A 24107-nucleotide genomic window follows, 5' to 3' on the forward strand; every position below is an offset into this window, starting at 1 on the left:
ATTCCCAAATGTGTTTTCTTCTTAGCAGACAGGTTTATTGTGATAATGTTCAATTTCACCTGAGCCCTATGCTCCTGGAAGCATGAAAGGTTCAAAAGTCCCCCACTTGGCCCACCACAGTGGCTCACACCTGTAATTCCAGCACTTTGGATGGCCCAGGTGGGCAGATCACTTGAGGCCAGGAGTTTAAGACCAGCCTGGACCAACATGGTGAAACACTGTCTCTACTAAAAACACACAAAAAATTAACTAGGCGTGGTAGTGCACACCTGTAATCCCAGTTGTTCAGGAGGCTGGGGTAGGAGAATCACGTGAACCCAGGAGGCAGAGGTTGCAGTGATCGGAGATCACGCCATTGCACTCCAGCCTGGGCAACAAGAGTGGAACTCCACCTCAAAAAAAAAAAGGTCCCCCACCCTTTTGTGTTCTGGTGAATGCCATCCTGCAAAGAACTCCCCCTTCCCCATTTGACTCACATAAGAACCATGGATGCCTCCCTTGATCACCTGTGACAAAGTTAGACACACACTCTCCAAACTCCCATTCTTTGCCTTATAAATGATCATCTGAACCATTTCATCCCAAACCATTCAATAGGAACAATCCAAACAAAATGCCTGTAAACCAAACATTAGCTAAGTTTCTCCCTTTCATCCAGTCCCTGAACTTTGGCTCACCCTCACCCTAAGCCAGTAGACGGCCCATCTTGAGAGCAGGCGGGTCTCAGGATTATAACATTCTCTGAGCTGCTGTCCTGATCCTGTCATCCCACTCCTTCACAGTGGTTCTTTCTAGCCTTGTTTACTCCTCCCTATAAAAGAAAAACCCTTTTTGCCTAACCTTTGGGAGACCTGCAGGTACATTAGTCCCCCGGCCTTATCCACAGTTTCACTTTCTGGAGCTTCAGTTACCAAAAGTCAACTATGGTCAAAAAGTAGATGAGTACGTTAAAAACATCCCTGTCTGACTGCTCTGAAGAAAGCAGTGGTTCTCTCAGCACGGCGTTCGAGCTCTAAGAACAGACAGACTACCTCCTCAAGTGCGTCCCTGCCCCATGTGTAGCCTGACTGGGAGACACCTCCCAGTAGGGGCCGACAGACACCTTAAACAGGCAGGTGCTCCTCTGGGACGAAACTTCCAGAGGAAGGATCAGGCAGCAATGTTTGCTGTTCTGCAGCCTCCGCTGGTGATGCCCAGGCAAACAGGATCTGGAGTGGACCTCCAGCAAACTGCAACAGACCTGCAGCTGAGAGGCCTGATTGTTAGAAGGAAAACTAACAAACAAAAAGGAGTAGCATCAACATCAACAAAAAGGACATCCACACCAAAACCCCATCTGTAGGTCACCAACATCAAAGACCAAAGGTAGATAAAACCACAAAGATGGGGAGAAACCAGAGCAGAAAAGCAGAAAATTCCAAAAACCAGAGCACCTCTTCTCCCCCAAAGGATCGCAGCTCCTCGCCAGCAAGGGAACAAAACTGGATGGAGAATGAGTGTGATGAGTTGACAGAAGTAGGCTTCAGAAGGTCGGTAATAACAAACTTCTCTGAGCTAAAGGAGCATGTTCTAACCCATTGCAAGGAAGATAAAAACCTTGAAAAAAGGTTAGATGAATGGCTAACTAGAATAAACAGTGCAGAGAAGAGCTTAAACAACCTGAAGGAGCTGAAAACCACAGCACGAGAACTTCGTGACACATGCACAAGCTTCAATAGCCAATTCAATCAAGTAGAAGAAAGGATATCAGTGATTGAAGATAAAAATCAATGAAATAAGGCAAGAAGACAAGATTAGATAAAAAAGAGTGAAAAGAAATGAACAAAGACTCTGAGAAATATGGGACTATGTGAAAAGACCAAATATACATTTGACTGATGTACCCGAAAGGGATGGGGAGAATGGAACCAAGTTAGAAAACACTCTTCAGGATATTATCCAGGAGAACTTCCCTAACCTAGCAAGGCAGGCCAACATTCAAATTCAGGAAATACAGAGAACACCACAAAGATACTCCTTGAGAAGAGCAACCCCAAGACACATAATTGTCAAATTCACCAAGGTTGAAATGAAGGAAAAAATGTTAATGGCAGCCAGAGAGAAAGGCTGGGTTACCCACAAAGGGAAGCCCATCAAACTAACAGTGAATCTCTCAGTGGAAACCCTACAAGCCAGAAGAGAGTGGGGGCCAATATTCAACATTCTTAAAGAAAAGAATTTTCAACCCAGAATCTCATATCCAGACAAACTAAGCTTCATAAGCGAAGGAGAAATAAAATCCTTTACAGACAAGCAAATGCTGAGAGATTTTGTTACCACCAGGCCTACCTTACAAGAGCTCCTGAAGGAAGCACTAAACATGGAAAGGAACAACCAGTAACAGCCACTGCAAAAACATGCCATATTGTAAAGACTGTCAATATTATGAAGAAACTGCATCAATTAATGGGCAAAATAAACAGCAAACATCATAATGACAGGATCAAATTCAAACATAATAATATTAACCTTAAACGTAAATGGGCTAGCCCCAGTTAAAAGACACAGACTGGCAAATTGGATAAAGAGTCAAGACCCATTGGTGTGCTGTATTCAGGAGACCTATCTCACATGCAAAATGCACTTAGGCTCAAAATAAAGGTATGGAGGAAGATCTAACAAGCAAATGGAAAGCAAAAATAAAAAGCAGGGGTTGCAATCCTAGTCTCTGATAAAACAGACTTTAAACCAACAAAGATCAAAAGAGACAAAGAAGGCCACTACATAATGGTAAAGGGATCAATTCAACAAGAAGAGCTAACTATCCTAAATATATATTCACCCAATACAGGAGCACCCAGATTCATAAAGCAAGTCCTTAGAGACCTACAAAGAGACTTAGACTCCCATACAATAATAATGGGAGACTTTAATACCCTACTGTCAATATTAAACAGATCAATGAGACAGAAGGTTAACAAGGATATCCAGGACTTCAATTCAGCTCTGGAACAAGCAGACTTAATAGACATCTACAGAACTCTACACCTCAAAGCAACAGAATATACATTTTTTCTCAGCACCACATTGCTCTTATTCTAAAATTGACCACATAATTGGAAGTAAAACACTCCTCAGCAAATGTAAAAGAACAGAAATCGTAATAAACTGTCTCTCAGACCACAGTGCAACCAAATTAGAACCCCAGATTAAGAAACTCACTCAAAACAGCACAATTACATGGAAACTGAACAACCTGCTCCTGAATGACTACTGGGTAAATAATGAAATGAAGGTAGAAATAAAGATGCTCTTTGAAACCAATGAGAACAAAGACACAATATACCAGAATCTCTGGGACACATTTAAAGCAGTGTGTAGAGGGAAATTTATAGCACTAACTGCCCACACAAGAGAAAACAGGAAATATCTAAAATCGACACCCTAACATCACAATTAAAAGAACTAGAGAAGCAAGAGCAAACAAATTCAAAAACTAGCAGAAGGCAAAAAAAATAACTAAGATCAGAGCAAAACCGAAGGAGAAAGAGACACAAAAAAACCCTTCAAAACATCAATGAATCCAGGAGTTGTTTTTTTTGAAAAGATCGACAAAATAAAATAGATAGACCATTAACAAGACTAATAAAGAAGAAAGAAGAATCAAATAGATGCAATAAAAAATGATAAAGGGGATATCACCACCGATCCCACAGAAATACAAACTACCATCAGAGAATACTATAACACCTCTATGCAAATAAACTAGAAAATCTAGAAGAAATGGATAAATTCCTGGACACATACACCCTCCCAAGACTAAAAGAGGAAGAAATGGACTCTCTGAATAGACCAATAACAGGTTCTGAAATTGAGGCAATAATTAATAGCCTACCAACCAAAAAAAGTCCAGGACCAGACCGATTGATAGCCGAATTCTACCAGAGATATAAAGAGGAACTTGTACCACTCCTTCTGAAACTATTCCAATCAATAGAACAAGAGGGAATCCTCCCTAACTCATTTTATGAGGCCAGTATCATCCTGATACCAAAGCCTGGCAGAGATACACACACAAAAAAAGAGAATTTGAGGCCAATATCCCTGATGAACATTGATGCAAAAATCCCCAGTAAAATACTGGCAAACCAAATCCAGCAGCACATCAAAAAACTTATCCACCATGATCAAGTCGGCTTCATCCCTGGGATGTAAGGCTGGTTCAACATACACAAATCAGTAAATGTAATCCATCACATAAACAGAACCAATGACAAAAACTACATGATTATCTCAATAGATACAGAAAAGGCCTTCAACAAAATTCAACAGCCTTTCATGCTAAAAACTCTCAACAAGCTAGGTATTAATGGAACGTATCTCAAACTAATAAGAGCTATTTATGACAAAGCCACAGCCAATATCATACTGAATGGGTAAAAACTAGAAGCATTCCCTTTGAAAACCGGCACAAGACAAAGACGCTCTCTCTCACCACTCCTGTTCAACATAGTGTTGAAAGTTCTGGCTAGGGCAATCAGGCACAAGAAAGAAATAAAGAGTATTCAGTTAGGAAAAGAGGAAGTCAAATTGTCTGTGTTTGCAGATGACATGACTGTATATTTAGAAAACCCTATCATCTCAGCCCAAAATCTTCTTAAGCTGATAAGCAACTTCAGCAAAATCTCAGGATACAAAATCAATGAGCAAAAATCACAAGCATTTCTATACACCAATAATAGACAAACAGAGAGCCAAATCATGAGTGAACTCCCATTCACAATTACTACAAAGAGAATAAAATACCTAGGAATCCAACTTACAAGGGATGTGAAGGACCTCTTCAAGCAGAACTACAAACAACTGTTCAAGGAAATAAGAGAGGACACAAACAAATGGAAGAACATTCCATGCTCATGGATAGGAAGAATCAGTATCATGAAAATGGCCATACCACCCAAGATAATTTATAGATTCAATACTATCCCCATCAAGCTACCACTGACTTTCTTCAAATAATTGGAAAAAACTACTTTAAAGTTCATATGAAACCAAAAATGAGCCTGCATAGCCAAAACAATTCTAAGCAAAAAGAACAAAGCTAGAGGCATCACACTATCTGACTTCAAACTATACTACAAGTCTATAGTAAACAAAACAGCATGATACTGGTACCAAAACAGATATATAGACCAATGGAACAGAACAGTGGCCTCAGAAATAACACCACACATCTACAACCACCTTATCTTTGACAAACCCGACAAAAACAAGCAATGGGGAATGGATTCCCTATTTAATATATGGAGCTGGGAAAACTGGCTAGCCATAGCTAGGTAGAAAGTATGGCATATGTAGAAAGCTGAAACTGGATACCTTCCTTACACCATATACAAAAATTAACTCAAGATGGATTAAAGACTTAAATATTAGACCAAAAGCCATAAAAACCCTAGAAGAAAACCTAGGCAATACCATTCAGGACATAGGCATGGGCAAGGACTTCATGACTAAAACACCAAAAGCAATGGCAACAAAAGCCAAAATAGACAAATGGGATCTAATTAAACTAAAGAGCTTCTGCACAGCAAAAGAAACTATCATCTGAGTGAAAAGGCAACCTACAGAATGGGAGAAAATTTTCGCAGTCTACCTATCTTACAAAGGGCTAATATCCAGAATCTACAAAGAACTTAAACAAATTCACAAGAAAAAAGCAAACAACTCCATCAAGAAGTGGGCAAAGGATATGACCAGATACTTCTCAAAAGAAGACATCTATGCAGCCAACAGACATATGAAAAAATGCTCATCATCACTGATCATCAGAGAAATGCAAATCAAAACCACAGTGAGGTACCATCTCATGCCAGTTAGAATGGCACTCATTAAAAAGTCAGGAAACAACAGATGCTGGAGAGGATGTGGAGAAATAGGAACGCTTTTACACTGTTGGTGGGAGTGTAAATTAGTTCAACCATTGTGGGAGACAGTGTGGTGATTCCTCAAGGATCTAGAACTAGAAACACCATTTGACCCAGTGATCCCATTACTGGATATATACCCAAAGGATTATAAGTCATGCTGCTATAAAGATACATGCATGTATATGTTTATTGTGGCACTATTCACAATTGCAAAGACTTGGAACCAACCCAAATGTCCATCAATGATAGACTGGATTAAGAAAATGTGGCACATATACACCATGGAATACTATGCAGCCATGAAAAAGGATGAGTTCATGTCCTTTGCAGGGACATGGATGAAGCTGAAAACCATCTTTCTAAGCAAACTATCACAAGGACAGAAAACCAAATACCACATGTTCTCACTCATAGGTGGAAGTTGAAAAAGGAGAACATATGGACACAGGGCAGGGAACATCACACACTGGGGCCTGTCGGAGGGGTTGGGGGCTGGGGGAGGGATAGCATTAGGAGAAATACCTAATGTAAATGACGAGTTGATGGGTGCAGCAAACCAATATGGCACATGTATACCTATGTAACAAACCTGCACGTTGTGCACATGTACCCTCGAACTTAAAGTATAATTTTTTAAAAAGTGAGTACAATTCGCTAAGATATTTTGAGAGCGAGAAAGACCACATTCACATAACTTTTATTATAGCATATTGATATATATATATATATATTTTTTTTTTTTTGAGACGGAGTCTTGCTCTGTCACCCAGGCTGGAGTACAGTGGCCGGATCTCAGCTCACTGCAAGCTCCGCCTCCCGGGTTTACGCCATTCTCCTGCCTCAGCCTCCCAAGTAGCTGGGACTATAGGCACCCGCCACCTCGCCCGGCTAGTTTTTTGTATTTTTAGTAGAGACGGGGTTTCACCGTGTTCGCCAGGATGGTCTCAATCTCCTGACCTCGTGATCCGCCCGTCTCGGCCTCCCAAAGTGCTGGGATTACAGGCTTGAGCCACCGTGTTATTAGTTACTATTGTTAATCTCTTACTGTGCCTAATTTGTAAGCTAAAATTTATCATAGACATGTACGTACAGAAAAAAAAAAACATTAAATATATAGGGTTTGCTACTATCCACGGTTTCACTCTCCACTGGGGATCTTGGAACATGTCCCTGTCGGAGAAAGGGGAATGACTCTATTACGGTCAGAGCATTCTCCCTATCGCAATAGTCTCTTCCTATCCCACTCCTTGAAATAATCCTTCCAATAAAATCTATTCTAAGTCCAGACTTGTTTTTTATTTGACAATGGCCATGGATGACTCTAAGGAGGTCTTAGACTCAACAACTGTCCTCTAAAACTGATCTCCAGTCCTGGAAAGTGCCATGAGCCAAGCATCTGCGGGCATGTAATATGGCCACACTTTAGTAAAGACATTTGTCAGGGTACTGCCACCGCCAGATGCTGTCGTGGCTCCCATGGATGAATGCTAATTATCCTTTCTTTCACCTTTCTGTTTGCATCTTTGAAGTCCTGGCATCAGATTCAAAGTCCTGGGAGGGAGTGTGTGATCGGCCTGGCTCAAGTCCCATGCTTGTGTCCTGAGGTCAGGAGCCAGGACAGAGAACCTCCCCAAGTTGGTTTCTGAGGACACAGGCAGGGCCCTGCATCCCAGCAATATTACACGCAATGGGGAAGACAGCTTGATGTTAGGACACCCACGAAAAACCAATAAATGTCTGCTATCTTTCTATCTAGATCCTAGATGTTTGTTTGTTTGTTTGTTTGCAGGGGTGAGGGGATGCTTGTTGTTGTTAAAAAAGACTCCAAAACTTGTTCTCTTCATCAATAATGTTGGTATAAAGTCCACAAATAATGATGTGTGGCTAAGGCTTCACAGAGCAGTGTACGGTTTCATAGACAACACATCTCTCAAACTCCCGTCCTCAAATTGCCCCCTGCCCACACCTTCGGCTTTGATTAATCAACCCAGATGCTGAGGCAAGAAGGGTTCTTCTTGCTGCCCTCCATGGTCTCCAGCTGCTGATACTGTCCCCCTAAGCCTGAGCCACTTATCACTGAAGAGGATCCTGGGCCCCATGTGACAGGGGGAAGGGAAGGCACCAGCATTAACCTGCTACCTGATTCTGCTGGGGCCTCTGCCAAATGCCTGTGGGGAGCTGCAATAAATTGTCATGCAACATGCCAACATAACAGCTGGTGACCAGTCATTAGGGTAATCCACCGAGCATGGGAATTTCAAAAACCTCTCAGCACGCACAGAAAATGAGAATTATTGCAAAACCAGGTGTTCCGGTCTAATTGCACCAAGTGGTTTGAAATGTTAATCTGCTCCCAAAAACTGCATTTTGCATGTGAGGAGTGTGGAAGAAATACTCCCAGCCAAGGCTTAATAGAGGAGAGCAAATACTTTGTTCCCTCATCTATTTACTCCATTGAGGTTGTTTCTAAGCTTTTGAGTCATAGAATCACAGAGAATTGTGGCTGGAATTGACCTTGAGGGCATCAGCTCTGTGCCCTGCCATAGTGCACAGCAGTCAAACTGTGCCAACCTGGTCCTCGGCAAGGTGAGCCTATACTTCCTAGAAACCTGCCCCAATCTGCCTCTCAGATGACATAGCAGCCAGACATGCCTCCCATTCACCCAGGGACTGTCATTTTTGCAGTATCAGCCGCATGTGTCTGTTGTGGGAAGCAGTCAACCCTGGCTATTAAGAGAAGTTCAGAGGCAGACACAACTGGCTTCAACTTCTTGCTCTGTCCTTGCTGGCTGTGTGGCTTGGGGCAAGTTTCTTCACCTCTCTGAGTTTCTTGAAGCCTCCATTTCCCCCTCTTTTGAAACCGGGATAATGAATCTACTTTACAAACAGAGGTTAGGATTAGCTTAGGTAATGTATATAAAGCACTTAGCAAAGTCTGTGGTCATGGCAATGAAACAGTAAAATAGCTCTTATTATTAATTCACTGGATTAGCTAACTTTATTCATTTTCAGAAATCAAGGGATCTTCCTCGTGGCTACATATTTAAAGACAGCACAACTTTCCCATGAATCGACGCCTTCATCCTTTCCTCTCCAGGCTCTGTTACTGATGTTTAGGGCTTGCTGTCACTCGGCCTTTGCTGCTGCTTCCAGTTGATCTGCCATGGGTTTGCAACCCCATTCTTTGCCCCCACCTTCATAATCTGCTCTATCCTGTTTCTCGGGCGCTGGGATGCTCTTTCTGCCCTCTCTGCCCTCCCTGACCTATGCAACTTCAAAGCCCAGCTCAAGTCCTGCCTTTTCCACAAAACTTCTTCTGGCTGCCCCAGCTCGTTCATTCAACAGCACATGCTGACTGAGCATTGGCACTAGGCTAGGCCCGTGCCTCCCTGAGGCTGGGGTGAAACGTAGACAGGACACACTCCATTCAGCCCTACCGAGCACTCCTTTCCCTGAACCACAGTGGCAGATTACAGTTTATTGCCACCCATGTTCATGGCTGATGTGCACATTATTCTTGCCTTTTGGAAGCTTAATTCTTTAAAGAAATGATGCAAGGCAATGCTGTGGAAGAAAGGACGCACACTGTGAGATCAAAGAGTCCTAGATTCAAATCCCAGCTCTGCTTCTTGCTAGCTGTGTGACCCTGGCACGTACGTGGGCTCACTACAGGAAAAGATGTGGTATCCCTGCAGAACCAATGCCCTGTCACAGTGTGAGGACCACTGGCTCCTGCTGAAACAAGCTGCAGACACTGTCTGACATTTTAGCATCACTGTCCCTTAGCTTTTGTCATTGTAGAATCTGAAGAATACCCCAGCCACTCTAGACTGGACACCAGGAAGTGACTTCTCTCTCTCCTCGAAGTCTATGCACAATATACAAGGAATAACACCAGAGTCTTCTTTTATCTAATCAGTTCACAAAACGGTTGAGCCAGTTTTTCTGCAGAGTTCTTTCTCCCCCTTCTCTGCAGAGTTGTTTATGAACATATTTTTTAATTGTCTGAGAAACATATATAACTTGTTATTCAAAGCTAGGTTACCATAACTCTGACTTCTGCTTGGGGGAAGAAACTAGGAGAGAGTGAAATAAACTCCGAGTACCCTTTCAAACAAATCCCACTGTTTCTGTGTAATATTATTTGAGCATCCTCAGAGCGGTGAGACTGTGGCAGAATCCTGCAAACCTCCCACGGCCACAGGTGTACTCCCTCAGGATCTGCCGTCTACCCAAATCACTTGGACACAGTAAAGGACAAAAGGGCCTCCAGCCCTGCTTGTCACTGCCGCTTTGCCCTGTGTTCTCTATTTGTGGCTTGCAGGCTGCTTTGGGGTGTTGGCAATAAAATATACGATGAATTGATTTGCCTTCGATCAGAGAATCTTTGTTCTATTTCCACTCTGAGTCTGACCAAAAAATACACTTGAGTCCATTGAAAGGTGAGTAAACAAAGCAGACCACTCCCAAAATCCACCAAAATGACAATTTTATTTTTTATTTTTTAAATTTTTTTGAGACAGAGTCTCACTCTCTCGCCCAGGCCAGAGTGCAGGGCTGCGATCTCGGCTCACTGTAACCTCCACGTCCTGGGTTCAAGCAATTCTCCTGCCTCAGCCTCCCAAGTAGCTAGGAGTACAAGCACACGCCACCACACCTGGCTAATTTTTGTATTTTTATTAGAGACGGGATTTTACTATGTTGACCAGGCTGGTCTTGAACCTGAATAGTGATATATAACTATTGAAGAAGAACTACAAGAAAATATTCTAACATGGAAAGTAAAAAGACAAAAATTATATGAAGGAAAAAATTAGAGACATAGAAGATTAATTAGAGCCTATATCTATCTCATAGAAGTTGAAACAGAGAGAAAGAACCAAGAGAAGGGAAGGGAGAAAAGAATCAAATAAATATTTCAAGTCTCTATGCCAAAAGGCCCACCAAGTACTAAGCAAGATGATTCTCAAAAGACTCCTACTTAGACATAAATATCCTCATGTGGTTTCACTACATGGAAAAGGGAAAGTTTCTAAAACCACTGGAGGAAGCAGTTTAACCTACAAAAGATTGATCATCTTCTCAACAATTCTGGATGCTAGGAGACAGTGAAGCAATTCCTACAAAATTTTGGGTTAAGTTATTTTGAACCCAGAAGCCACCCAAGGAACAGGACAAAAATAAAGATATTTTCAGACCTGCCAAGATCCAGAAATTTTACCTGAAAAAAAAAAAAGTTGCCTGAGGATATGCTCCAGAAAAGCAAACAAACAAAAAAGAAGCTGTGCAAATAAACAAGCACCAACCAAATGAGAACAAGCAAAGGCTATTTATTCAGAGCTTGCTCGAGCAAAAGAGTCAGCTGCCATCCATTGCATTTTGGCGAGACTCAAAAACAAGCAGAGAAATGGGAAAGCTCTATAGTAGAAAAAAGGAAAGGTTTCGGGCATGCCCTGATTGGAGGCTGTCGGCATGGGGAGGTCGCAGGTGGACTAACGAGAAGCTCAGCATCCCACAGGATTGATTACAGGTGCGTATCTGGCTTTCTCTGGTTGATCCCAAATTGGAAGCAGAGACAAAGACTAGGGATGCTGTCAGATATTAATCAAGTCCTGACTGTTGGAGACCCATTGCTTCTGAGGTTATTGTTAGGCTTCTTGGGCTGAGTGCCGGAGACAGTGGTCTGACTTACTATACATCTGACTTATCGATAATAAGCTGGCTTCTTGGGCTGGTTACTGTAGATAATGGATTGGTTTCCTGGGATAGTTGCTGCAGTTTGTGAGTCAGTGTTTTGTTTCTTAATATGGTTTGGCTATTATCCATTTATTTATTCAGTCCCTCAAACCAAAGAAAGAAAGATGTGGGACCTATCAAATGGTGGAACTAAAGAGTGCATCAAAAAAGTTCAGGATGACACAGCTAGAAAGTCTGTTTCAAATTGGCCACTTTCCAAATAGAATGATTAAGAAGTTGGAAATTCTTAGTAACATGGTGAAGGCATGTCAACCAGAAAACAGACACACACAATTATAAATTCCAGAATGAGACTCATGTTCCAGATTGAAAATGAGTTCTTATATTGAAGAATTGTTAGCATACAGCAAGATTCTGTTTACCTTTGATGCTTGGAACAACCTCCTTTGGAGAGCAAAGATTACATCAGAACATAGGATTACATCTCCTCCATAAAGCCAAACACTGTTCTGGTTCTGCAGCGAATAATCTTTACAAAATCACAGTATTGTTAAAGCCATGTATTGATTTTCAATTTTCAGCATCAACTTGCATATAAACAAAGCATGAAAGGGACTAGTTGTGGGTACGATATGAAGTGTAAACGTTCTACACTTTGACAACATAAAAGTAAAGTTAGCGCTGACCAATACTGGGGGGGAAGAGAAAGGTGGCAACATGGAGTTAATTTCCTTACATTACATGATAGAGAAACAAGACATACTAAGTTAATGCATCAAAGAATGATGGTTTAGGCACATTATTTTAAATTATAGAGAAAATATATACAAGAATAAAAATATAACAAAAATGGGCAGGCAGAAGTTGGGGAGATACAGGCCTCATCTATCACAGAGAGGAGTCAATAGCTACTGCTTCATATTGATAAATCAAGAAATGCGAATGTAAGCATATTATTTGAGTTATGGATAAAACCACCACCAACGCTTCCTCCCCACAAGAAAGTCGAGTGAAGAATTTGGACTAGCAATGGAGGTGAAGAGAAAGACTTATGTTTTATTTCATACCTTTCTGTACTATTTTAATGATTTTTCCCCAGGCACGTGTACTTAATATTCTTTTCTTCTTTCTCTTAACTTTAAAAGAAGTCAGGATTCAGAGACAGCACTTCAGAACTCCCACAAAGTGAACTCTTTTTTCTCTGTGCCCCAAAACAGCTTGGCTTTATTGTTTGACATGGCCTCACCAAGTTTGTGTTTTCAGCTGCACTTTCTCAGACCCACATTCTTGGGGATGTAGAAGAGACATTTAATGCATATTTATTGCATAGATGAGAAGACAGTAATTCCTTCCTGGAATAAACACGTTCAGAGAACCTACTGTGTGCTGGGCACTGGAGATACAGAAGTGAACGAAACAAAGTCACTGCCCTCATGGAAAGTGTTTATATTCTTATGGGCAAGATAGCCACCAAGCAAGGAAAACCTGCCCTTCCTTCACCTGCTGAGAGAAAAGCTAGACAAACCCACGTCCGCATCTCTGTTACCAGCTGCAAGATCCTGAGCCAATGACTAAACCTCTTGGAGCTTTTATGTCCCCATCTGTAAATTGCAGATGCCTACCTTTCAGGGTCATCAGAAGAGTAAACATGGTTCCAGGTTCCCACGTTGAGTTACAGAGACACAAATTGGAGTTTTTAATAATCTAGAAAGGAAATACAAAATCAATTCAAGTTTCAACACTCTTTGGGTAAGAGCTTATAACAATATAAATATCAAACTATTTCTAGTTTAGTTGAGAGAAGTATAGATTTTGAGTCTTTTGGTGTTGATGACTTAGAAAAATCAGCAGGATGAATCTTCATTCAAGTAAGACTCTATTTCCCAAAGTATGTTTGGTGAAACGCTTGTAGCAAGGGCTCTACAGCTAAACAAACAGTAGAAGTGCAGCCTATGATAGCCCTCTCTTAGAAAGTCACAATGCGCCCTGGTGTAATAAAGGTCCTGAGAAGTCCTGCCGCAAACAGGCCTGTTCAGCCCACAATTTCCCAATTGACTTCACCATGGAACTCTTCCACCCACTCTCCATCCACAGAATGGGTGGAGTGCTGTCCCACACAAACATCTCCTACCCACCCTAATTCCACTGAATTAGTACTTAGCAGAATACACTTTAGAAAATGCTGAAGCAGAGGGCTTGTGGCCTCTGTTTAGGTCAAGCCAGAGATAATAGTCTTCACGAATTCCCTAGCACTAAAAAAAGCTCACCAGACTCAAGCAAGGCCCATGTGGCCAACAGCAGACCTCACTGAACAGTTTCTCTCTCCTAAAGGCCTTTCACATTGTGTGGGCGGCACATGAATGCCGCTAGGACGTGATGAACGTATCTGCACAGCCTGGGAGCCCTCCTGAGGCCCCTCTGGGCTCCTGCCATCCCGTCAGGTTCAACAGTGAATCGGAACCATCCTGCCATCTAACTGATGCCAGCAAATCCACCCCAAGAACACCTGTTCCTCAAATAGCCAACTAATCCTGCAGACACTTCTCGAACACACAGCCTAACACGTGAGGGGTGTATGGCAGCCGTTTCCAAAGACACCACTGTGCCCAGCCCTACAAGCCCTCGAACCTCCCCCTGCACCCCTCCCCACCCACATCACACCTCTACGCACACACACACAGAAAGCTTCCTCCTGGCTTCCAGCACACGCAGAATAAAAGCTGTTCTTGGGGCCTATGGGCTTTGCCAGAAAAAGAGTTTTGGGGACAAAACTGATACTGCTGCTGGAGTAAACTAGCAAATCAAAGGACAACTGACTGGCATTTCCTTCTGTTCCTGTGACATCTTCATTTTGTGCAGAAAGTGCAGTTTGGATACCACTGACAGCTGCTGACCCTCCTGTAGGAGGCTGGAAGCCCACGATCCCTCCAAATGGCAAGCTCTGCTTTTCCCTCCTCTTATGCAGTGACAGGCAGGCTGTCACCTGGAGCCTTGCCTGGCTTTGTTCCCTTCCACAGAGACTCACCACGGCAAGCCGTGTGTGCTGCTGCCACTCACAGCCACTCTGTTCAAACCATATCAAGTAGTTGGAAAAGTGATACAAAGCGGATGGTAGAGGAAGAGGCAACTGCCTCCCAGGAGTGATCAGAGCATGAAAAGCCCTCTTTCCTCCAAAACATTCTCCCCTGCCAGCTGTAAATGCCTAAAATATTAGAGTAAGAGTTTAATTCCTTCGACTGAAAGCAGGTGGTACGTGGGAGGTGCGTGGCGCTTGCCCCTGCCTCCTCCTCTACGTTCGTGGCAGGCGTCGCAACCCAATCCGGGAATATTTCCTGCAGCTTTGCACCCCCTTCCAGCCACTGCCCTACTAAGTTTTCCATTTATTCCCATCAAATATACCTTCCCGTATTTGTAAGAAATCGTTTAAAATAATACAGAAAAAAAAGTATAGGGGGAGATAAGTGAAGAATGGAAGCAAAAATGATAGACTGTTGATAAATGTTGAAGCCAGTGGGTATGTATGGGTTCATTATATTTTCTCTCTATTTTTGTGTATATTTAAAATTCCTATAATAAAAATCTAAATTAAAATATATATACAGGCCGGGCGTGGTGGCTCATTCCTGTAATCCAAGCACTTTAGGAGGCCGAAGCAGGAGGATCACTTGAGCCCAGAAGTTCAAGACCAGCCTGGGCAACATGGCAAAACCCCATCTCTACCAAAAAAAAAACAAAAAATTTTTAAAAAATTAGCCAGGCATGGTGGTGCATGCCTGTAGTCCCAGCTACTCAGGCGGCTGAAGCGGGAGGATGACTTGAGCCTAGGAGGCAGAAGTTGCAGTAAGCCAAGATCGCAGCAGTGTATTCCAGCCTGGGTGACAGAGTGAGATGCTGCTAAAAAAAAATATACATATATATATACACACACACATACACATACACACATACACACGCACACACACATACACACACACACATATACATATAGTATATGTGTATATATGCCAGTTTCCCTTCCTACCTGATATCACTTAGATATCAACTTAAATTATAACGTGAATGAGTTTTTGCATCTTTTTGAGAGCAAATTTTGACAGTAAAAGAATAGAATAGCTGAATTCTCAGTGAGGCAGGAGGAGGCCACCAATTGGGAGGAAAACAAAGTCAAACATAATTGAGAGGCAAGGGTTCCCAAAAACCTGGAAGGGTATTTACTTTACAAACTGTTAAGTCAATGCTATTCAAGAACAATCAAACTGGATTAGGGAACTTTGGTGGAGAAACTAAATGGCCATTTGCTCTCTCGGCATTGTTGGTTTCTGAAGTGTGAATTTTTGCTGTTGTCCACCTCTGCTTTTTGCATCAAGCAGCTGAGTGTTAGAGGCCAAGGTGTTGATTTAAGGTATGAACTTTAATAGTTTGTGGACCAGCCCCTGTTATTTCAATGAACCCAGTTTTCAAGTTATTGACTCTATACTGTTCTCTGATCCCAAGGACACCAATGAATCTGTTTCTAGCCTCCAGCAGATTTAGAAGAATTCATTTCTCGCCCGTAATTTACTGAATTATTTTCATTCAAGATTCTTAGATGAAGCCACCCTTCAAAATATTGCGACATGGGAGAAGTTGTATAAGACCTGCTCTTTCCATTACATCCCCCTTTAAACACCGGCTGTTCCCCCGTTCAAAAGTCAATCAGTAAAGATGTAATTCTACTATGGGAACATTAAAGCATTCGGCAATAGGAGTCTGGTTAAATAAACTGAAGTTATACACACAATGCAATATCTATGCAACCATCAAAGAGGATGAATTTGATCTTTAGGGGCTGAGATGAAAAGATCTCTAAGATACACTATTTAGTGTGACGCAAAAGCCCAGTTGCCCTGTGGACATGAAGGGACAAGATCACCCCCTGCACAGACAGGAAGTGTTTAACGCTAGTCACCAGAACTGAAGGCTCACCAAGCCTGCCCCTGAGCACAAAGACAGATGGAAATGGTGGAGCACAGGGGGATGGCAGAGTTTGAAAAAGGTCATGTGCCTTGTTCCAGAAAAGAGTAAAGCTGCTCCCCTCTACCTGAGACCTGAGAGCAGCTAAGAGGAACAAAGCCTCTATCATGATTTTTGCATATTTGTGCCTGCCTTTTGGAAATAGAAAGCAGTTACCTTAAGATCCAATCATATAAATTGTAAGTTTCTGAGCCTCTGGCATTTTCCTTATTTTCTTCTTTTTATGCCTGAGTACTATATTTAATAAAGTTCTTGGAAAATGCTTGGAGAGCCAATTCATGCTAGAGACAAAGAAGGAAAGGAGGTGTCGCACCCCCTGGGTCTAAATTTCAAAGGTGAAGTTGTGTGCCCTCAGGTGGGGTAAGGTCAAATAAGTGAGAAAATGCACGAAGCAGGTGAACTTCAAGGGTTCAAGCTCTTTCTGTTCACACTCACAGCTGGATATTTTATTTTCATAACTCTTCTCTGCTGGAAATTTTGTGGTTAGTTTTGCAGGGTGTGGCAGAGACTGCCACATTCTCCTCTTATGCTAATGTGTATTCTCTGATCACTGGCTGGGCAAATAGCTGTGTGGAATAAGGACCATATGTCCCAGCCTCCCTGGCTACTAGGTGTGGTCAATTGACTAAGTCAAAAGACAAATCAAGAGGGTATGGTAAGTGTAATTGGAACATGTGATTTCTGGGCAGAGCTCTTAAAGAGAGAGATCCCAACTCCTCCTCCTCCTTTTTTCTACTGACTAGAATGTGAGCATAATGGCTGCTTTTTGGACCAAAAGGCAGAATCTTCATGTTGAAGATGTAGAGCAACAAGAGACATGGAGTCTGGCTTCCTGATCACTGTAGAACTGACAAACCAATTTAGGACAGCCTATGTCTATGGGATAAATAAACTTCAATTTAGTTTAGGCCACTGCAGTGCTGGATTTTTCTGTCACTAATAGTCAAGCTTAAACATGGCTAACAGAAAATTTTCTAAGTCTTTTGCCTGAAAGAGTCCAAGGGCTTTATCAGGGCTGTGTGTGTGTGTGTGTGCGCGCATCTGGGAATAAGGTTACCATGGATCACTTCAGAGAGGGGGCATGTGCCTCCTCCTCTTTCTGTAGAAAAGTCTCATTTTGGGGGAGGTGTCCTCTGTTCCATTTTTCTCCAGCTTGCCCCTGTGAGCACTGGCCAGGCTGCAGAATCTGTGGGCACTGGGTGAGAAGGAGGTTCTCTTAGAGTCTCTGCTTCATTCAGAACAGCTTCAACTGATTCCTCTCATAGTCCAGGTGACTAAGTCAGGGTGGTCTCATTACAGGGATGATTGTTTCCTCCGAGTCTTTAAGTAAGAACCCTAGTTGTGATACTAGACCTCTTATTCCCTTTTCCTGCAATAACCCAGCTTCAATTCAGCTTCAGATAAATTTGAGTAAATTTCATCAGAACTGAATCTTCCTTTCAGATCTGTAGACCCACACTGCCAAGATGCAGTTTGGGCATCTTGTTAGGACTTTCATGAAAGCCCTAACAAGAAAGACTATTATTCTCAAGGTTGAACCCACAGATACAATAAAAAATGCGAAAGCTAAGATTCCTCCAATCAACAGGGGTTGATTTTGCTGGCAACTGGAAGATGGATGTACCAATGTCTGATTATAAAATTCAAAAAAAGGCCTCTTTTGCTGTTGAGGCTTCATGGTGCTAAGAAGTCATCTTATCACGCTCCCAAGAAGAATAAGTCTAAGAGAAAGAAGGTGAAGTTATTTGCTCTGAAATACAATAAGGTTGATGGAGATTGGCAAAATGGGTCGCCTTCTCCAAGGGTGTCCTTCCGATGGCGTCTTCATGGGCCATGTTAACCCACGTGACTATGCGAGTGCTGTCTAATCCTTGCTGCAACAAACCAGAAGATAAGAACGTGTGTGTGTGTGTGTTTGTGTGTGTGTGTGTGAATATAAGACTAGAACTACTTTAACTATTGGATTTTATGCCAACATTTGAAATACAAAGATTTAGATTTTATTCTTGAAAAGGCAAAATTATGGTGATGGAGAACAGATTAGTGGTTTCCAGGGGCTATAGGTGGGGTGGGAGCATAAGGGAGTTTTTTTGGGAGTCATGAAATAGCTCTGCATCCTGATTGTGTTGATGTGGTTCCACAAAGGTACATATGTGTTAAAACTTACAGAACTAGACATCAAACAAATTCAAGTTTACAGAATAATTTTAATTAAATTTTAAAAGGTCTTTCTGAGCATCCAAAAAATAAACAGACCCATACTTTTGTTTATATGAAACTAACAAGGAACGTACAGCAAATTCTTGCAGGCACTCCCAGTATCTACATATCAGTATTCACACACTGAGGCCACTATGTCACTTAGAGATGGCTACAAGGATGAGCTCCCAGATCATAGGGGACCAGATCACTGGTAGAAGGACAGTGGGACAGTAACCAGTCACAAAAACCATTCCATCTTCTTACAAAGGGACATTCTCTGTGCACAGTGATTCATAGAAGACCCCCAAAGTGTGCAAAATAAAGACACCTGCAAAAGAGAAAAAGAAAATACTCAGTTTGTTCGACCTGACTAGTTACCTAGAAGAATTACCACCACATACACACAAAAAATCATGCACTATGTAAGCATAACAGTGTGTTCTCTATAAATATCTGCCCGGAGTCTTCCAGTGGCTCACAGAAACCTGGAACCAACTATGGAGCTGGGAAGAAAGTTGGCACACAGGGAGGAGAGTCTCAAACGAGATTAAATTTCTGACTAGCACAGTATGATGGGAACATGGAGTCAAAATTAGGTTTACTTATGGGCGAGGACAGAATTGGAGATTTCTTACCCATCTGAGTTTGGGGACTGGGATTGGTGCCCCCTATCCCAACCAAACTCACGCACTGTCACTCTCGATAACCATGCGGTAACCCTCTCCTCCCCACTTCCTGGCTCCAGGAGTGACTAGGATGTGTTTCGCGCCCCCACATCACTTCCCCTTAGCCCACCAGGATTTCCGCTGCAGCTGTGACAGCCAGTCCCCATGAATGGTGCAGGGGACCACCTCCAGCATCCTGCTGGTCTATTTGTTACCCTCAGGGCTTTTTATCCGAAATTTCAGGGTCTTAGTGTGCAGGGCAGTCCGAAGGCAACCCCAGAAGGCAACCTCAACCAATGGGTTTGGAAATCAGAGAATAAATGCACCCACCTCCCCTCCGGAGTGAAGCGTCCAAGGAGACATTCCTGACAGATGCTCACCAGGACTGGGCCCAGCTGACCGCCATGGCAGCCAACTCAAGACTGACTCTTCCTCCTTCCCTGCCTGGCTCATTCTGCTCCCTCACTCCCTTGCCTTGGATCACTCCACACATAAACTCACTGCTCCCGAATCCTTGTTTCAGGCTTAGTTTTCAGGGAAACCCAAACTAAGACAAATGGCTAGATTATGACTCTCTACTCCATCTCACTCGCTCCGTGAGGTCCTAGAGCCAGCTCCCGGAACATAATTGCACATTTCCATCAAATGCCATTGGCTGGAAAAACTTCAATCCTTTAATGTCGGTAAATGGACTAAGACGTGGGCTCTGTCTAATGAGGAAGCTTTGCAGCTACCTCCCTATACCATTTCAAGAAGCTGCCACTTTCCAGTTCCAGATGCCTCTTGTCCCCAGCCCCGGCTCCCCTTGGCCCCCAGGCTGTAACCAGCAGATCCTGACCATTCCTGTCTTCTGCCTTCATTTGTGTAAAGAGCCCCAGGAGGCTAATGCTCTGAGCATTTCAGTGCCCATTGGAGGGCTGCAATTTCTTCACTAATTAGGCAGGTGAAAGGGCTGTGCCGAGGGGCCTTTGCTCCTGCATCTAACACCAGCGTTACACCAGGTGGCATAGCTTTCCCCCTCCTTCCTCAGTCTGTTCAAGCCCATTGCCTCCCAGCCACAACTGCTCAGGTTAAGATGCGTCAAGATGGAAAGTTGCCACTTGATTAAGATAAAAATAAAATAATCAAAATATGTACCACGTTCCTCCTTTGAACAGATGGCCAGGAAGCTTGCCTCATAACATTGAACATCAAAAATGAATCAGAGGCTCATCTTCCTTCATAATCAAGAATTTGCTCACTGTTTGTACTACAGCCAGGCAGGGAGTGGAGATTCTATCTACAAAGGTTGAGAAATGACAGAGAAACCACTGGTTCCATCGTGAGGCTCTCCCTAGTCTTTTCCTCAGCCTGTCGGGCAGCACTGGCCTGCATCAGACATCGTGTCAGTGTGTGCAAGAGAAAGAGGAAAGAGGATGCAGAGATACGAAACAAATAAAAGATATGTCAATTCTGCCCCTCAGGAGGGCCCAGAGCAACCCTTTATCAAACCATACTCGTTGCCATTTTTTCTCCAAAGAAAGAGTATTCCAGACACTCACGTTTTTTATCTCATGGAGACATCCCACTTGTCACTTCACTCCAGTTACAATACTTGAGCACACTGTATGATGATTTATGTGTTTACTTGTCTGAGCTCCCTTCAGCTCTTTGAAAACAAGGATCATTTCTTATGTGACTTGATATCACAGAGCCCAGCACACACCTAAATGAATGTTTGATGAATGAATGAATGAAAATAATCAGAATTGTTGAAGGAGTCTCTCAATTGGTCTAGCTTCCTCCATTCTCTTTGCTCTATTCCACCTGGCCACTGGTTTAAATCTGTCTAAAAGCTTCAATTAGATAGACCTATAGGTGCTGTGAAACTACCTCCAAGATATACAGTGAGGTGTAAAAGTAAGATACAAAACAATAGACATGTCCAGTTGATTTTCAAGGAGAGGAGGAATATGTACATAGATAGTTTAGATATCCCTAAATGTTTCCAAGATATACAAGAGAAGGAAAAAAATGTTCCATTCTAGGAAACAAGAGTTAGATGCTGGGGATGGAAAAGAACCTTGCTTTTTAGTATACATCCCTCTGAATTTTTATCTTGCACATCTATTTCTACCTTTCCATTTAAAAAGCCAATTAATAATTATTTTAAGAATTATGGTTAAAATTACTCCCACACTCAAAAATATTCATCAACTGCCTATTTCCTTCAAGCCAATTAATCTCATAAACCCCAATTTGACTTTCTAACTTTTCCCTGACAATACCCTGCACAGACCCTCTCAATGGTAAATGAGTCTCCATGTTACAGGATCGTTTATGGTGGCATCACAGCTGCCCACAAATACGCCAGTTCCGCCTCCATGCACATGGTAGGGTTGCACTTCCCTGCCCCCCTGAGGTTAGGGGTGGCCATGTATCACACCTTAATGGGCTAAATGGAGGTTGAAGCATACAGAGCCTATGCTAGGCACCTTCCAAAACAGTTCCCAGTGACACTTGCTTCCTGGCATGTGTACACTTGTGTGGTCCCTTCCTCTAGAGTGTAAGTGGGGCCCAGCCAATTGTTCCTGGTGACTAGAATATGGTGAAAAGGATGGAATATCACCTCCAAGGTTAGGTAATAAAAGACTGTGACTTCCATCTTGTTGCACTCTCTTTCTCTCTCTGGCTGTTTCCACATGGCTTCCCTAATGGAGAAGGTCACCTGCTAATAACCATGTGAATGAACTTGGAAGCTGACCTGGCCTTGTTGAGCCTTGAGATGACTGCCTCAGCAGACACCTTGATTGCAGTCTTATGAGAGACCCTAAGCCAGACCACTCAGCTAAAGCACATCTGGATTCCTAACCCACAGAAATGGTGACATTATAAGTGCACATTGTTTTAAGCCACAAGTTTTATGGTACTGTGTTATGCAGTGGTAGACAACTAAGATAGAGCCACTGCACCATTCCCTTTCCCCTGCCAGGTGATCCTAAAAGCACAGGTGGAGATGGACCCTGTCCCTGAGTGACTATGATGAGCAGGGCAGACTCACACACAGTAGATGAATGAGATGAAAATAACGAACAAAAAAATTTATGATTGTGTCAAAATGAGTGTATAGAGGAGAATAAGAGTGTGTGAATTCATTCATTCATTTAAATATTTAGGTGTTTGTGTTAGGTACTGTGGCAGATGCTGGGAATATAATGATGAGTAAAACCCACAGGATCCCTGTGCTCATGGGGTTTATATTCTAATAGAGATGACAGGCACTGGATAAATGGAATGGATACACATATAATTAGTTACAGTTGTAATAAGTGGTAGGAAAGAAAAAGTGGGGGTGGGTGGATAGCACTCAGAGAATGGAGCAGATTGCTACGGACCAGGGTAATTAGAGAGTAGTTTGAGAGAGAGGTCCAATTGAAGAATGGTTGATGTGAATAGCTGGAGAGGAAAAATGGGGTCCAAAGTCTTACGGTGAACAGTTCAGATGTTGCATTAATAGTTTAAGTACTTACTATACTCAGATTCTTTATGGTGATTTCAATACACATGCTGTAATAGTCAGGTGATGGGACCTGCCCCATTCTCTGAGTGCTAACACCCACCCCCACTTTTTCTTTCCTACCACTTATTACAACTGTAACTAATTATATGTGTATCCATTCCATTTATCCAGTGCCTGTCATCTCTACTAGAATATAAACCCCATGAGGACAGGGATCCTGTGGGTTTTACTCATCATTATATTCCCAGAATCTGCCACAATACATAATACAAACACCTAAATATTTAAATGAATGAATGAATTCACACACTCTTATTCTCCTCTGTACACTCATTTTGACACAAACATAAAATGTTTTGTTCGTTCTTTTCATCTCCCACATGTTTGTTACGGATTGTACCTCCCAAGTAGATTCTGAGTCCCTGGAGGCATGAATTGCATCCTTCAATTGGGCAGGACACTTCACAATCACAGCAGTGCCTTAAGCATCATATAATACCCAGTGCAGTGCCTTGCTCATGGCTGGAGCACAATTACTGCTAAATTCATATTATTCCATGTGCTCAACAAATTATTGATAAGTAAATTAATATAAACAAGCATATATCAATATAATGGTGTGAAAATAATTCTTAAGGAAATAGAGCAAATGAGTGAGGAGTGTGAGATGAGGGCAGATGAGAAAGGCTTTCTGCAGGAAGAGAGCTGGAAATAATACATTTGTAAAGAGGCAGAGAAACCACCATGCACATAGCTGGTCACCGTGTCAGGCACCAGACTAGATGAGACGCATGTATTATTTTGTTTAATTTTCAAATTAGCCCTACGTAATAGGTTCTATTATCTCCACTTTACAAATGAGGAAACTGGAGGACAAAGACGTTAAGTGACTTGCCCAAGGTCACAGAGCTAACCAATGGCAGAAGCAACAACAAACTCAGATCTGCCTCTCTCCAAAGCCCATCTCTACCATGCCAGAACCTAAGTTTAGATGTAAGCCTGGTGCTGTCATTTATCGGCTGTATGGCCTTGGGCAATATACTTAACCTCTCTTGACTCAGTTTCCTTAATTTAGTTAGGATTAATCATTGTGCCTACCTCATGGGATTGTTGTGAGTATTAAAT

The 24107-nt window shown here is 42.4% G+C and overlaps 1 protein-coding gene across 4 annotated transcripts in view; it reads right to left on the reverse strand.

Annotated features, from left to right (window-relative positions):
* Positions 1-24107, reverse strand: part of PTS (6-pyruvoyltetrahydropterin synthase) — a 114047-nt gene that overhangs the window by 8287 nt on the left and 81653 nt on the right. For 2 of the 4 annotated variants that reach the window (XR_004177347.1, XM_031652960.1), the window contains one exon: positions 18804-19146. Coding sequence is in view for 1 of the 4 variants with exons in the window: in XM_031652960.1 (XP_031508820.1) it covers positions 19057-19146 (90 nt within the window). In the remaining 3 variants the exon portion in view is untranslated. Of the gene's footprint in view, positions 1-10558; positions 13308-18803; positions 19147-24107 lie in introns of those variants that run through there. The other 2 variants (XR_004177349.1, XR_004177348.1) reach the window with 2 other exon arrangements.

The sequence above is a fragment of the Papio anubis genome, chromosome 12 (assembly GCF_008728515.1).
Source record: "Papio anubis isolate 15944 chromosome 12, Panubis1.0, whole genome shotgun sequence".
Taxonomy (NCBI): domain Eukaryota; kingdom Metazoa; phylum Chordata; class Mammalia; order Primates; family Cercopithecidae; genus Papio; species Papio anubis.